At 44.9% G+C, this 16,459-nt stretch overlaps 1 protein-coding gene across 3 annotated transcripts in view; it reads left to right on the forward strand.

Annotated features, from left to right (window-relative positions):
* Nucleotides 1-16,114, forward strand: part of AKNA (AT-hook transcription factor) — a 123,023-nt gene extending 106,909 nt beyond the window's left edge. For 2 of the 3 annotated variants that reach the window (XM_029611374.1, XM_029611373.1), the window contains exons 20-22: nucleotides 6,395-6,526; nucleotides 7,061-7,244; nucleotides 10,010-16,114. In XM_029611374.1, coding sequence (XP_029467234.1) covers nucleotides 6,395-6,526; nucleotides 7,061-7,244; nucleotides 10,010-10,286 — 593 coding nt within the window. In that variant the 3' untranslated portion in view covers nucleotides 10,287-16,114. Of the gene's footprint in view, nucleotides 1-6,394; nucleotides 6,527-7,060; nucleotides 7,245-9,190; nucleotides 9,722-10,009 lie in introns of all 3 variants that reach the window. The other variant, XR_003858109.1, reaches the window with a different exon arrangement.
* The last annotated feature ends 345 nt before the right edge of the window (nucleotides 16,115-16,459 follow it).

Consider the following 16,459-nt stretch of genomic DNA (forward strand, 5'->3'; position numbering starts at 1 on the left):
TGGGCAAGATGGATTGTGCCTCTTCCCCATTATGACAATTCTCATGTTCGCTCCCTTTTTTTTTTTTTCTTTTTTTTTTTTTAATATATACAGATCTCCGTAAGAAATAACATGTTAATTGAACAAAAGGGTTCAGATCTGTTGCACTGTCCTTCTTGCTCAATAAACAGATTTTGTTTCTTACAGAGATTGGGAAAGTGAGACAACAGAAGACATTTGTGGAGCAAGAAAAGGAAACCATGGCACTGGAGGGGAATTTGCATCTGTATTACCCAGCCAGTTTTGAATTAGATATGTTATTAGGAAAAATTGTAATCTGGAGTGGTAATGTGTTTGCTTATTAGCAGATCTCCTCCCATTTCCCTGTAGGTACCCAGATCAGTCCAGAGTCCTGGGTTTTGCCTCCTCTGCAGCAGATGGAGACAGAGAAAGTTTTACTGACACTTAACACGAGGTGCCACCTGCAGCCCCTCAGTATTTGTCTCCTGCAGATAGTGGAGGTGCAAAGCCTGCAGTCCAAGGTTTAAAAAAAAAAAAAGAGAGAAGACAAATTTTACAGAGATTAGGAGTGATTACCTCTCAGGGGGTTGTTAGATCCTGGTGGGGTCAGCCCCCTGGTTCCTGAGGTGGACGAGCAGGGGGTCAGGGATCCTTTATTGCTCGGTCCTTCTTAGCTTGACAGGGCTGACAACTGGGAGTCCCAGTTCTATTGACCTGAGGATCAGCCTGAGCCTGCAGCCATTCTTAAGGGAAGTGTTACTTTCTTGTATATTAAAGTTTAGTCCCCCCCCCCCCCCCATCTCTCCCGAAGGGTCTCCGGAAAGGCTAGTGCTTCAAATTTGTCCCAGTTAATTCGCATACCAGAAAGCGCTTCATATATTTGAAAAAGGGCTAAGAGTGCTGGTAAGGATTGGCGTGGGGAGGTGAGAAAAAAACATCATCTGCAAAATGATAAGGGGAATGGAACAGCTCCCCTATGAGGAAAGACTAAAGAGGTTAGGACTTTTCAGCTTGGAGAAGAGACGGCTGAGGGGGATATGATAGAGGTGTTTAAAATCATGAGAGGTCTAGAATGGGTAGATGTGAATCGGTTATTTACTCTTTCAGATAATAGACTAGGGGGCAATCCATGAAGTTAGCATGTGGCACGTTTAAAACTAATCGGAGAAAGTTCTTTTTCACTCAACGCACAATTAAACTCTGGAATTTGTTGCCAGAGGATGTGGTTAGTGCAGTTAGTGTAGCAGTGTTTAAAAAAGGATTAAGTTGACTTAGAAAATAGCCACAGCTATTACTAGCAATGGTAACATAGAATAGACTTAGTTTTTGGGTACTTGTCAGGTTCTTATGGCCTGGATTGGCCACTGTTGGAAACAGGATGCTGGGCTTGATGAACCCTTGGTCTGACCCAGTATGGCATGTTCTTAAGCAGGTGGGTAATTGCCGTGGGACGGCACAACTTTACCCTGGCTCGGCTGTTTTAACATTCCGGTGGCTCTCTATTTATTCTCCCCTTCCTCTTGTGGCTTTCAACTCTGTTCCTGCTTTCTGACGACTGTCTTCATGCTGCGCAGCATGTGGGGACTTGTGCGCATGGCTATCCTATGACGGAAAATGCTCCTGGTGCCTCTCCAGTGGGGATGCTTTTCAGGGAGCGCGGCAGAGATTAGGCAGGTCCGTCGCTGTGAGCCTGGGAGGCTCTCGCCAGCACAGCAGCCCGTCAGCGATCCCTTCCTGCTGAGTGCAGAAATGGCAGTCATATTGACCAATCTCAGGGATGCCTCGCTGGCCGCTGAGAGCGATTTCCCTCTGTCTTTGTCTCTGGTGGCAGGGACCTCCAGGGGAGGTCCAGATGCTGGAGGGCCCCCTTCAGGCACTGAGGAGGACCCCCAGGGTGTTTGTGTGTCCCGAGTCTAGCCCAGTACTGTGGCACCCCACGGGGCTCCTCCCTGTGGGCATGGTCATCTCCCACAGTACCCAAGAATCCACTCAAATACCTCGAAACTATAACAGTCTGTTAGCACCTTGCTGTTTAGGGAGTGGGATACTCTCGACAGGCCTGAAAGTCAGTAGGGCCATGGATATCCTTTGCCAGAGAATACGTTTGAGCTTCTGAAGTTCCCGAAAGTGGATACTTCGGTTTCGGCAGGTACTAAGAAGACAACCATTTCGGTGGCTGGTTCTGTGGCTTTGAAGGACCTTCAAGATAGGAAGCTGGAGGTCCACCTCGAGATGATTTTTGAGGTGTCGGCCCTTGGTGTTGGAGCTGCTATGTCTAGCAGTTTTATGTTGAAGGCCGGCCTACACTGGGTGCAGCAGTTACAGGCTGACATGTCCTTGTCTGAATCGGAGACGAGACAAGCGGAACATCTGGAAGTTGTGGTGGCATATGGTGCGGATGCCTTATATGATCTTGTCAGGACCTCCTTCAGGACTATGATGTCAGCGGTCTCGACTCATAGACTCCTCTGGTTGAGGAACTGGTCGGCTGATGTTTCGTCCAAGTCCCAGTTGGGAGCTCTGCCTTTTAAGGGGAAGTTGCTCTTTGATAAAGATTTGGAGGAGATGATTAAGTTTCTCTGTGAGAATAAAGTCCATAAATTGCCGGAAGATAAGCCCAAAACGAAAAGCTCCTTTCATCCCCATTCCCACTTTAGAGGGAATCAGCGGTTTTGGCCGCTCAGAGCATGTCCTCAGCTAGGTATCCGTCATGGAACCTGACCTTTCGGGGGTGTAGGACAGGCAGAGATAGCTCTTCTCTTGGCGGAGGTGGAGCCAAATTCGCACAATGAAGTGATGCTGGTCCACTCCTCGGTTCCAGTTATAGGGGGCTGGTTGGCTCTGTTCTACAAGGAGTGGACCAAGATCACTTCCGACCAGTGGGTCTTAAACGTGATAACTCAAGGTTACACTTTAGAATTTGCTTGGCTGCTAAGAGACTGGTTCCTTGTCTCTCCGTGCACTTATCGAGAAAAGAGGTTGGCAGTGCGAGAAACCATAGGTCGTCTTTGCAAGCTTGGGGCCATTGTGCCTGTTCCCTGGTAGAGCAGGGGATGAGCCATTATTCCATTTATTTTATAGTCCCCAAGAAAGAGGGCACATTCTGTCCAATCCTAGATTTGAAGAAGGTAAACGTAGCTCTAAAAGGTCCTCATTTTCGGATGGAAACCCTGCAATCGGTGATAACCTCAGTTCACGAAGGGGAGTACCTGGCATCTCTTGATTTGACCGAGGCCTACTTGCACATAGGAATCCGGCCCGATCATCAAAGATTTCTGGGATTTATGATTCTGGGGGAGCATTTTCAATTTTGCACCCTGCCTTTCGGTCTGGTGACGGCGCCCAAGACTTTCACCAAGGTGATGATCATGGTGGCAGCGGCTCTCCGGAGGGACGGTGCCCTCGTGCACCCTTATCTAGATGACTGGCTGATTCGGGCAAAGTCGGAGATTTTTTGTCTGAAAGCAGTGGCTGTAGTTCTCGACCGCTTGCACTCGCCAGGTTGGATAATCAATCTGGCCAAGAGTCATCTTGTTTCTTCTCAGAATTTGGAATTCCTGGGGGGGGGGGCATTTCAAGACCAAGGTGGGGAGGGCTTTCCTCACTGAAGACCGGATTTCCAAGCTGCAAGCAAGTTCACGGATTATTGCAGATGCAAGTACCGCAGGTCTGGGATTTCTTGCAAGTTCTCAGGTCTATGGCTTCCACTTTGGAGTTGGTTCCATGGGCATTTGCTCATAGGAGGCCTCTGCAGTCAGCTTTACTATCCTACTGGGACCTGTTGTCAGAACAATTTCAGCTTCCTCTTCCGCTTAGAATTTGCTCGGTCCAGTCTGTCTTGGTGGCTCCAGCCGGACAAGTTGAGGCGAGGGATGGACTTGAAGATCCCGACCTGGATGATCATCACCACCGATGCCAGTCTCTCTCATTGGGGAGCGGTGTGTCAGAACCACTGTGTGCAAGGCCGGTGGTCGCCAGAGGAAGCCTTGTGGTCCATCAGTCGTTTGGAGACAAGAGCCATACGTTTAGCTCTACAGGCGTTTCTGCCCCTGGTGATGGGGGAGTCTGTGAGGGTCTTGTCGGACAATGCGACAACGGTAGCCTACATCAATCAAGAGGGGGGCACCAAAAGCCTGGCAGTGGCTCAGGAAGCCCAGGATTTGATTGGCTGGGCAAAACAGCACCTGGAGCAGTTAGCGGCCTCCCACATAGTGGGCACGGACAAGGTTCAAGCGGATTTTCTGAGCCGACACCAGCTGGACCCAGGAGAGTGGGAGCTATCCGAGGAGGCAATATGCCTTATCCGCTGCAGGTGGGGAATGCCGTGCATGAATCTGACGACTTCTGTCAATGCCAAGGCCCCGCAGTTCTTCAGTTGACGAAGAGAAACGGGAGTAGGAGTGGATGCCTTAGTTCTGCCTTGGCCGACGGGTGTCCTTCTGTATGTGTTTCCTCCTTGGCTGTTGGTAGGCAAGATCTCGCAACTCATAGAGGTCCATCCAGGTGAAGTGATTACCTAGCAATGGATGGTCCATTACGGCTAGCTCATCTGCCCAATCTACTGCATCAGGGACCCGTTTCTTTGGATCAGGCAGATCGCTTTTGTCTAGTGGCTTGGCTTTTGAGAGGCAGCGATTGAGGAATAAGGGTTATTCGGAAGGGGTCATCACTGCCCTCTTAAAGTCTAGAAAGACTTCCACTTCCCTGGTGTATGTGAGAGTTTGGAGAGTTTTTGATACTTGGTGTATGGGGTAGAACATTGATCCTAGGCAAGACTCTGTGGTAGATGTTTTGGCCTTTTCTACACGAGGGTTTGGTTAAAAGTTTATCCTTTTATTCCCTCAGGGTTCAGGTGGCGGCTTTAGGCTGCCTTCGTGGTAAGGTTCGAGGAGTATCTCTAGTGGCACATCCAGATGTTGTGCGTTTTTCTTCGGGGAGCGAGATATTTGCGCCCTCCAGTTCAGAAACCTTGCCTTTCCTGGAACCTTAATGTGGTACTTAAGAGCATGTGTGCACCTCCTTTCAAACCTCTGAAGCGAACTACTATGAAGGATCTCAAAAAGTGGTCGCTTGGTGGCAATTTGTTCAGCTCGTTGAAACGCTGAGCTTCAGGCCTTATCATGTAGGAAGCCCTTTTTGAGAATTTCTGATGCGGGAGTGTCCTTGCAAATGTGAAAGAGTTAAGACAGACATTAAGCGTGCTGCTTTGCAGCACCTAAAGGTCACAAACGGCTTCCATTTGTCGGATCATCTTTGTGTTTTGGAGTGGTGCCAAAAAGGGTCATAAGGTATCAAGAGCCACAATAGAGAGGTGGTTGAAGGAGGCTATTTGCTCTGCATATATCTATCGAGATCGCCCTGTTCCGGAGAGGCTGCGAGTGCATTCACTACAGGAGATCTGTAGAGTGGCTACTTGGAAATTATTGCACACTTTCACAAGCATTACCCTTTGGATGTCCAGGCCCCGACAGCCATGGGCTTTGGTGAAAGTGTACTGTGAGTGGGACTCTCGCAGGCCAACCCTGTTTAGGGAAGCTTTGGTACATCCCAGGAGTCTGGACTGAGCTGGGTTCGTACAGGGAAAGGAAAATTGGTTCTTGCCTGCTAATTTTTGTTCCTGTAGTACCACAGATCAATCCAGAGTTCCTGCCCACAGGAAGAAAGGGGGCATTGGAGAGTCCGCTCAATTGCTTTTTGTGATTTTTCTGAAGAATGGCACATGCTTTTTGTTGATCCTACACAGGGTTTGTGGGGGTATGGTTTGCGTTCTTAGGTTTCCTCTTCCCACTGCACGTTAGGGGGAAATTAGTTAATTAAGGTGTTGCTTTTGTTTCTTCGTCTGGTTTGGGTACAGTTCAATACTGAGGGACTGCAGGGGGCACCTCATGTTAAGTGGCAGTGTCAGTAAAACTTTCTCTGTCTCCATCTGCTGGAGGGGAGGCAAAACCCAGGAGTCTGGACTGATCTGTGGTACTACAGGAATGAAAATTAGCAGGTAAGACCAATTTTCCTTTACAGGATAGCTTTCAAAATTATCTTGTTACCAAGTTGGATTTTCCTGCTGGAAAATTGTCCTCCCCCAGCAGGTGAAGGTATGCAGTGGCTTTCACAATGTGTGTACTTTTAGCCAGATTTCAAAAAAACGTGTTCCCTGGGGGTATGGTTAGCTTGCAGGGCAGGGGATAGGAAAACATGCATAGATTTAATTTTTCACATTTGCATGCGCTGCTGTGCCTTGGTTTGCTGACCTGCTGAAACAGGAGGTGCCAAGTCCATGGGTACTCGGTAGGCAATTTTCAAAGGGAAACTACCCAGGTAGGACCTGGGCATAGGGATTCTCTCTGCAGTGCATGAAATTTCTAGGGCTTTTAACCCATAATTTTTTTTCTACCAGTTATAAGGTCTGTTTCCATGGGAGACCTAAGGAGATCTGCTCAGCACAGCACTCCAAAGAGAGCATCATGTCCACTGTGCAGGGGGAGCAAGACTGATGCCACCAGGACAACCAGCGAGAAGCCAGCACGTGGTGAGATACCAGTTTGCTCCCTCTAAAGGGTATTTTCAGAGATTTTACCCAAGTTTATAAACTTTTGTCTAAGTATACTTGCTGGAGGACTACTGACTAAGGTCCCCTATTTCTGCTCCTCCTACAGTCCCAGAGTCTCCCAGGAGCAGGCTCTGTGGGGAGAGGTAGAAAGGTACTGACTGAGAGCCCCTACCGCTCCGGCAGGTCCGGTGTCTCCCAGGTGAAGGTGCACTGTGCGGGGTGGTGTTGAAGTGCTCTGAGTGAATCGATGTGGTCATTGCTCCTTCACTTTCAGTCTCTCTCAGTAGGAGTCACTGTAATGAATGTGTAGCAGAGTTTGTTGGGAAAGAAGTTTAGTCTCCTTCATTTCCAGCCGCTGCCTTTAAGAATTCCTTATAGGAAGTCTTGTTTTTGGGAACAGTACAGTAAGAGGGGCTCGTGCCTCCTCCATGCTCTTGGATAACTTCTTAGAACATTTAGTATTTGGCTGAAAGTGATTTTGATTTTGTGCCCCCTTCCTCTGCTTCTGAGCAGCGCCAGATGAAGAAACAGACTCCACGTCCCCTCAGATCTCCAGATCAAATCAAAAAGCTGAGAAGGAGCAGCAAGAGCAGCAGCAGCAATGTGGATTCTGGTTCATGCCTGGGGCTCCCATCGCGACTACGCCCATGAGTTATATCCCAACAGTTCCACTTGTGCCTTACTCCTCCCACATAGTGTAAGAGATGGACATGGTCCACTTTGGTTTTTTTTTATTCTGCACAGGGTCCCATTGCTACAATGTTGATATTGCCCACAGAGTGTAGGGGCCTCCACCTCTTACAGGGTCCTCTGAGCATCAGCGGCTATGAAGACGATCCCTCGCCCTTATTCTGTTCTGTCATCACCTCCCAAAGGGCCATTCTGTGGCTATGGGAAGAAAAAAGGCTTAGTAAATCAGGCCCAAAATTAATTGTAAGGCCTCTAAAGAGACAGATTAAAGATGGCAATCAGTTATTGAATCTTTGTAAGGAAATTTGTAATGTCCAAGAAAAGGGAACATCTCCACCTGGTGATCTTTTTTGTGTTGGGTTGAATATTTCTGGTCCTTTAACTGTACAAGCTGGACTTGCATTGTCTAGCAGCTACTGGACAACATGCCTTCCTGTCTCTCTTTAGCTTCTTCACCTTCTCCCTTCCCTTTTATTTATTCACCTCCTCCTTCCCCCCCCCCCCCCCACTCTCATGCTTTCTTTATTCCCTTTGTCCTTCCCTTCTGTCTTTCTGTCTCCCTCTCCTCTCTTATTTACTCACCTTGTCCCTCCTTTCTGTCTTTCTCTTTCTTCCTCTCTTGTTTGCCCTCCCCCTCCCCGCTCTGTCTATTACTAAATGTAGCACATGGTGATAAGGGTCTGGGGGTTTTGTTTGCTCAGCTAGCCTCCCTTCTCTTCTGGGCTTCCTGACTCTCTCACCAGTTCAGTCTAAAATGTCCTGCTGTAAAGTTAAAATAAAAAAATGATTGGAAATGCACATGAAGTATAAAAGCAGCAGTGACTAATAGACCTGTCTCTAAATACTGAAACCCAAAGGAGCAGAGCTGTGAAAACTGTCGGCAAATTTAGGACCCGATTCATCCTTCTTTCACCTAGACACAGAATGAAGGAAGAGCCTTTGTGGATCGGGTACTTTCATGTTTGGAACTACATTTTTACAGTGGGATCACTTCTTTTATACTAGATATTTAGATAAAAACTCTACCTAACGTAGGCAAGAAGGGAGATATGTGAAACACACAATTCTATATAGAACTCCCAAGAAAAATATTTATTGATTAATTAATATTTTTGTGGTGAAAACAAGTTTATATAAATGGAGGAAAAGACCTCAGAATCTGGCAAGTAAAATTTTTTAGCTTGCTTGAGATAATCTTATCACTGGTCAAAAAACCTCCAATACAGACTATTTATTGTTCCAAACAATTTTTTAGGATTTTTTGATATATATTAAAAAAAATTTTTTAAGACTTATCTCTTTCATGGATGCAGATATTTCTTTTATGCTGAATTGAACCGTTACGCCGACGGTGGCCAGCGTTTCGCAATAATTGCTGCTTCAGGATGATATATCTTTTAGGCGGAATATGGTCCACAAAATTCAGCACAATTGATTACTGCTCACTCTCTAAATGATTTAGAGAGTGAGCAGCTCCATGTACAAAAAAAATAAATGTGCTGAATTTTGTGGAACATATTCCACCTAAAAGATATAACACCCTGAAGCAGCAGTTAATGTGAAACGCTTGCCACCATCGGTGTGACTGTTCAGTTCAGCATAAATAAAAAAATATACATATATATTTCTTTTAAGTGGAGTGTTTGAAAAAGGGTTAGCTCCTTTTTTTTTTTTTGTCTTGGGGTAGGTATTCTTCCTGCTTTACATGTGCTAGAAAGTTTGGATTCTATGTAATGGAAGGAAGTCTATGTAGGATTGTTGGCAATTCTCCAGCACCTGCAGGCCAGCTCCCATCTCTTCCACCCTGCCACCCTCTTCTCCGGACCTCCGACCAGTAGACGTCAGTGTTACAGGGATGTAATGCGATACAGATTTTAGAGGGAGGCCTTTGCCCAGTTCTAGCTTTCTTAATGCCATCCTATTATTGCACCATGTTAATTTTTTTTTTTTTAGTGTTTATTTCAACTAGAAGAAATGGGACTACCAGTCGCAAATGGCTAGAAGTCTCCCTTCAAACCTCAAGTCACGTCGCAGTCCTGATGGTGTCGCAAATGTTCATGATGCAATGGCATTAGCGCAGTACAAGGATGAAATCTCCCTCTTTGTTTTGGGAAGTCACCCCTGCCCCCCAGCTCTTTTAGTTAATGAGCAGGGTGAGTGGTTTTGCACATCTCAGATGAGCGGACTTCTCAGGAATAAGAAACATTTAGGTTCACCTCACTACTTGTATTGCTGCAGGGTGTGTTTTACATCTGAGTCATAAAACCTGAGGTGAGGTGGGAAGAGGTGCTTAGTCCTGCAGGGTCTGCAGAGGTCTCTTTTATTGTTTTTAATGCCAGAGCTTTAATTTTTTAATTATTGATTTGACTCCCTTTCCAGTGAACTTGCCAAAGGTGGAATACAATAGCACACAAGTCACCACCAGCAGGTCAATATTTGGAGCAAAATAATGGATGTCTAAAATAGGAGGTCCAAGATAAATTTGTAAGTTGTACAAACTTTCCATTGAAGCCCAGCTACAAATTGGTGGTGGTCGATACTGAACCTTCCCAATAAGTTTATATTGCACAAATGGTTGGAGGTCTCCTGACCAATCACATCATTTGTCTTATAAAAAGTTTTCCTAACCTGTGTTATGAGTGGATGGACGTTAATGGTGAATACATTCCTGCTGGGCTGTGGGTGGTGTGGATATCAGTACTCAGCATTTAATAAAGAATTGGCCCTTCATTTCTGTTTATTGTCTTGTTTATCTTTTTCTTCTTCCCTCAGCTACTCTCCTGCACCAGCATCTACCTCACCCCCTCTTGCTTCTTCTCATCGCTATTATACCAGCGGGTACCAAGTGACAGAGCTGCATCCTCGAGCCGCCCGCCAGCACCGTCAGTCCGTGATGCTGGGTGCTGAGGACCTGGAGGAGCTCAGCTGGTCTCTGAGCCAAGCCTTAGAAGCTGCAAAGGGCGTGAGAAGGACAACAAAGAAAATAAGCCACTCTCTCACCTCTGACCTGAGCTACAGCCGGAGCTTGAGAGGGTCCTGTCTCTTCTGAAGGGGGCCAGAAAGCTTTCCCTGGCACTCATTTTTACCATTTCTCTGCAACTTGTTGAAAAGAGAAGGTCATGGACAAACCTCTTGATCACCGAAGCCATTTGTCAAGAGTAAGAAACGAGCTTCATTCTTTCCATCATGTGTGTGGCAGAGGTCCTGAATGTCTTCTCTGCAGCAGAAAAGCCCATCAGACTGTGGCTTGTGATGAAAAGCCTCCCAGGATGACTTCTGTACTGGGAAAAAGTCATTGCTGTCTGGGATTGACCTTTCTTCTCATCTGTTGCGGGTTCCCTTTCTCACATCCTTTTTGCCATTTGTAGTAAAAACCACTTTTTGGTTATGACACGGATGGCTTTCAATGGTGCAGTGTTTACTGCACGTCCACTATCTCAGGGCTAGCAGAGCAGGCTGAGCTTGTTGCACTAGATGAAGACTTGAAAACTGTGAAGCCTGTCCGCTTCTGTGAAGCCAGGGAAGCTTGGTGAGAGGCTTTTGTTTTAAGGATTCTTGGCATTAGGGAGACTTTGCTGTAGCATCCTCCCCGTATAAGGAGGCAATGCAAAGTCTGCTCTGCACTTTTTAATTTGTTATACTGCTTTCTAGAACCAGTTCTTACATTCCACAGAAGGGTTCCTCTCTTTGGTTACCTCCATTTCTGACAAACCTGTATTTTAGCTAATGACGTTTTACCTGCCCCAGAGGGCCTTAGGGTCACTGGGTCCCTGCAAGGAATTCCCTGTGGGGCGGAGGTTTTTATGCTGGATTAATAGTAAGCAATAACACTTGGATGTGTGTATACATTCATGCTATGATAACCACACTCCTCGTCCTCATATTTGCATCAGGCTCCAAGGTTATACGTCCCCTGATGGTGTGTTGTCATGCTTATAAAATGGATATTCCCTCTATCTGTATCCTGCGGCCAGGCTGGTGTACCATAGGCAGTGCTGCTGCTCTAAAGAAAACTACATGGCAGCAATGGATTTTACTAGGGCAAGGAATTGAGGGTCTTCCATGCCTTCACATGCAGTTGGGTTTCAGGAAGCCTATGAGGGTTATTCCTTTTTACTTTAGTGTGATTCAGAGATAAAATATCCATGTACCACTCCCAGCTGCTGTATCCAGGTGGCAAGGTTAAAGGGTTGGGACTATCAGGCAGTCTAGGTGACTACTGAAGACAGGAGAGCTTGGTTCCTCATCTGCGGAAGCTGATTCTCTCCTCAGAACTGTCTGTAGAAGGGCTAGATTGGCTCATTTCATACTGGCTTTCCAGTGGCAATACATATTTTTTGCTACAAAATTTAGTAATATTTTTTTTACTTCCAAAAAAATGTACACATTTTCAAAAATTTGAGGGGAAAAAAGACCTTACATTCAAAATGCAATCTTTTGCCTTTACAAATGATACAGTATTATTATTTTTGTAATTTAAAAACAAAAATACCTCCATGAAAGTACTTCCTGAGGGACATTTTTGACAACTGCAGCCCTGCTGCTACCAGTTTAATGCAATGTCTTGTCCTCCATGGGAGTTGGTGCACTCCAGTTTGTGATGCAGGCAGCCTGCTGGATGCCTTAAGCGTGCCGTGAATGAAACCTTCAGCAGCTAAGATGGTCTCCTGGACAAGTTAATGGCTTCATGCAGGGTGAATACTGGAAGATCAATATTTTTAACAATACTCTTGCCATGTTTTGTCTTTTCCTTTCCCCCTTCCCCCAGTAATCAATAATGCGTCACCGTAGCTGGTAGAGGTCTTTTGGTCATAAGAGGGACCTGCCGCATCTACTTTGGCCGTCAGAACCATTTGCTGCAACTTTGCTTTGAGGCCTTTTTTTTTTTTCGAAGTAAGGTGCATGAAGCTGGTGGTAGCAGGGTGGAAGGAAGGCCCCCTCATCCACATTAACATGGTGCTAAACCTAGGCACACCAATGGCAGGAGCTGGTTGTTCAAATACTCTCTCGCTTCTCCAGCAGCGTTGGCACAGGTTGGGATGTGCATTGACCTATCGGGTTACTCCAGTGCTCCAAACCCTTTACTAATTCTAAGATAATGCAGCACAAGGCTGGGACATGGTAAGCCGTATCCTGCTTTGGTGTTTCTTATTGCAATAAGTACGCACTTGAGATGGCATTTGGAACAATATTTGCCTCAGAGCTTGTAATAGAAGATTTTTTGAGGTTTTTTCAGTATTTTTCTATTTTCATCCTAAAGATGGGAAAAAAAACCCTATAAAGACTGAGTTTGTTTTTATATTTGTCTTAATCTGGTGATGACAGGCAGCTAAACATGCAGCAGCAGCAGTTTTGAAATAGAAAGAAGAGCAGAATAACAGATGGGATTTTTTTCAGTTGCCCCAAATCTGTGGGGTCAGTGTGTAGTGGCATTCAGATGGGCAAGGTACACATACTAGAAGAAAGTATGTGTACCTTTTTAATGTCCTTCAGAGGTCTTCTTCTCTTCTGTCTTCTCTATCTTTTTCCTCTTTCTCTCCCCCCTTACTGAATGCAGCGATTCTGGAAGGTGTTGTGCTGACAGCATTGGACGCCAGCGTCCTCTCTTGATCCACAGAGCAGGTGTAGCTCTGACAGCAGCAGCACAAGCTCCACGGCCCTGCCTTGCCAACATCTTGATCCTGCTCTGGAGGAACCCCTCTAAGAGTGAGAGGGTGCGATCTTTGGGCTCCTTGTTTAGGGTGCAAATTAGTGCCAAACTATAATGGTGGTGCTGTAGTGACATGAACTGAGTCCACCAACTTTTTTCAAGCAGGCCTCCCAGCAGTTTTCAGATGGAAATGACTTTTGGTGATGACCCACCTCAGCTAGATTCGAGCCATTTTTCTTCATTTCTACTTCTCCTTTCCCTCTGTCTGTTTCTCTTTCTTCCCATTTCTCTCTTCCTTTATTTTTTCTTTCCTCTCTTGTTCCTTCCTGCTCTTTGGATTCTCTCCCCATTCCTGTAAAGTGAGATATTCATATGCTGCCGCCTGTGAATTATCTCCTTTATATCAAACCTTATATCGCTGCTTCCATGCAGAATTATTTCACTGAGAAACGTCTTCCTTCTGTTCTTGGAACCCCCGGTGACCCAGGTCCTGTATCTCTCTGCTGCCGTACTACTCATTAATCTAAGTACCTTCAGGCCTTCTGCACTCTTTAAATAAAATAAGAGAACAATTCTACAGACGAATGTGAAAGAGACCTGAAGTACCCCAGATATCATTATTGCATAGGAATGGGGGCATGAACAAAGTTTTTTTTCATATATTATTTTTTTAACCAAATATGCTTTAGCTTGTAGCAGTGTGTGAATTTTTGGAAATGACATTTTTAGGTTTTTTATTATTTAAAGTTTTCTAAGTTTCTGAGTTTTGTAAGTGACCAAATATTCTCTTTCAGATTTGTTGTTCTATGAATGGTACAAATGTTTTTCTGATTGTATTTCTCATAGTCTCTTTTAATTTATTACTTTGTCAAAAGCTGTCTTATTTGCAAAAGAAAATATCAGATTTGAAGGAAGCAATTTGCTCTGTGCCTTGATTTGTGAACCTGATGTATCACTAGCCAGAGGCCAAGGCAAGTCATGTTGTACTCCCAAAAGCACTGTGCAAGGCTACTCCGACCACCAACCTTGGGAATATGTTCCTGAGACCTGATGTCATGGTTCTGCCAGCAGGGGCTTATTAACAACAGAAGCCCTCCTTCTTTGGGATAGCAGCACAATGGGCCACTAAGTGACAGGGTCCCACCCCTGGATGCTAGAGATTTAATTTTTGAAAAAGCCTTGATCTGAAAAAAGTTGACAATGCCAGAGGTATGGTAGTCTCTGTGGGGGCCTCTTGTGATATGAGCTAGACTTGATTTACATCAGCACTAGTACTGTGTACTGATGTATCCCAGGAACTAAATGAAGAAATGTCCCTAGGGATGCATCTGTTTAAGGGATACCTTCACGCAAGCTTTTTGAATGGCACAGATTGCACTGTGATGCTTCATAACATTTTAAAAGCTTGATACATCTTGACCTCAGGTATTCTATAACTTTAGTTCCACACTCATTCACTACAAAATGAAGTGTATCTTAATTAAATGCTTTTGAAGAACAGTGTCCATTGTCAATATTTCATATGAATCTGTAGTAAAGAAGGCAGCATACGTCTTATTCCATTTCTTTTTTTTTAACCTGATGTCACAGTGCATTATCTTCTCTTTGGTTTCATTGAGCAGAAGATCATAGATGGCCATCTTTACCACAGATCCATCAGAGCCTTTAGGGCTGAAACCTTGGCCCACCAAGAACTGGCATTAGGTCTTTAACCTGATGTCCTCGGCTAGAGAATCCCCATGGTAAGAAAAGAGACAGCACCCTATATAACAAAACATTTTTAGCTGTAGTCCCCCCAGTTACATGACAGATTTGTTTCTGTGATACATACTGAGAGAAAGGGGCAACTGTGTGTTTAGAGAGATCAAGATGATGAACAGGAAGGAACGTCCATTTGAGTTCAAAGTAACTGAACCTCATGTCCTATTTCTCCTTCCCTGTATGTGTCCAGAATAGTAAGAAAAATAGAGAGGGAAAAGAAAAGAAGAGGATTTCCTCCCAGAAGGTTGGCAGGTCCTGGTGGGACCATCTCTTCTGGTCTTGAGGTGGACGAGCAGGAGGTTGGGATCCTGATTTGGCTCGGTCCTTTCGCTGCTGGGGGTAGATAACTGGTGGGGCCAGTTCCTTCACCCCCAGGAGGATGTCCGGAGGATGCTGCCCATCTTCAAGCAATTGTCCTTAAACTTTTATATGTAGTGGGGACCAAACTAGAAATGCAAATGTCTGATCTTGAAGCAGGTTTGACTTTTTAATCAAACAGGGATGGCCAGCATAAAAGTAATTAATTTTATGGAATTGTACCAATTATTTTGGAGGCTAGTAAAAGGTTTGTTGCCGACACAAGAACCAGGAAAAAGTAGAGGATACATATTGGGCTATTGGTGAATTCTAGTGGTTAGAACCCTTTGAAACCTCAGAATGATTCCCTCATCAAACCACTTAGTGTGATCATTATCCTGTACAATACTGTGCCCACTGGTGGTGCTAGTATAAAAAGTAGTAGTAGCAGTATTGGTAGACTCAGGCTCTATTACATTGTGAAACATTGAGTGGTTTGGGCAGTGTCCTCTGGAAGCATCTCATAAAGCAGAAAGGAAGAGATCAGAATTTCCAGATAGATAGACAAAAGCCTCCATCAGTTAGCAACTGGGTCCATTTCTATTAACTACATTAAAATAAGCAGCAAGCAATGCCTCCTTTTTTGTGCAATGGCACAATACAGCTAGGGTTGCCAACTTTCAACCATCAAATTTCCAAACACTTATAAATGCTGTTTAATAGCTTCTCTAACGGGCTTGTGTTGCCATTCTTCACCATTAGAAAAACACAGGACCATAATAGCAGATTAGCAGATAAGGACCATGTAGTCTGCCCAGTTTACTTCCTGCAACAATTCCATAGACCGCAGTTGATCTCTGGCTTTCCCTTAACTTCTTTGCAATTAATGATCCTCTGTATTGGTCTGATACTTTCTTGAACTGTTACTATTTTTGCCTCTTTCACCTCCACTGGGATGTTGTTCCATTCATTTTCTGCCCTTTCTGTGAAGAAATATTTTCTAATGTTACTCCTGAGTCTACACCTTTACAGCCTCATAGAATGACCACTAGGATTTTACTCTGAAAAAGGTTTGCTTTTACCAGCCCAGGGACTAAACTACTGTATTTTAAATTCTTGTAGGCCTCTGATTAAATCATGGACTGATGTCTCTGTTAAAGTGACACAAATTAATCCAACACATTGAATATAGAGTAGCTTGCAATGCACATACTGTACGGTGTAATCTCAGAGGTAAAATCAAGGCATTTCCAAACATTTTAGCACTTCTTGTTTTTTCCTTAAAGTACTTCAAAAATCTGTACAGTCCAGAAAAATCAGGACAGTTGGCAACCCTAAATACAGTGCTTGTCCGTTGCACAGCCTGCTGGCTTAGGAAGTGCTGAGATGGCACATTCGGATAACCTTGTAACCCAACTAGGAAAATACTCGCACCCGTTTTATCCTATTTTCTTCTGGCAAGACTGTGGCAAATATCCCGGGGATTGAATGAAGGCTAGGTACATGTAAGAATG

Source organism: Rhinatrema bivittatum, chromosome 8, assembly GCF_901001135.1.
Source record: "Rhinatrema bivittatum chromosome 8, aRhiBiv1.1, whole genome shotgun sequence".
Taxonomy (NCBI): Eukaryota; Metazoa; Chordata; class Amphibia; order Gymnophiona; family Rhinatrematidae; genus Rhinatrema; species Rhinatrema bivittatum.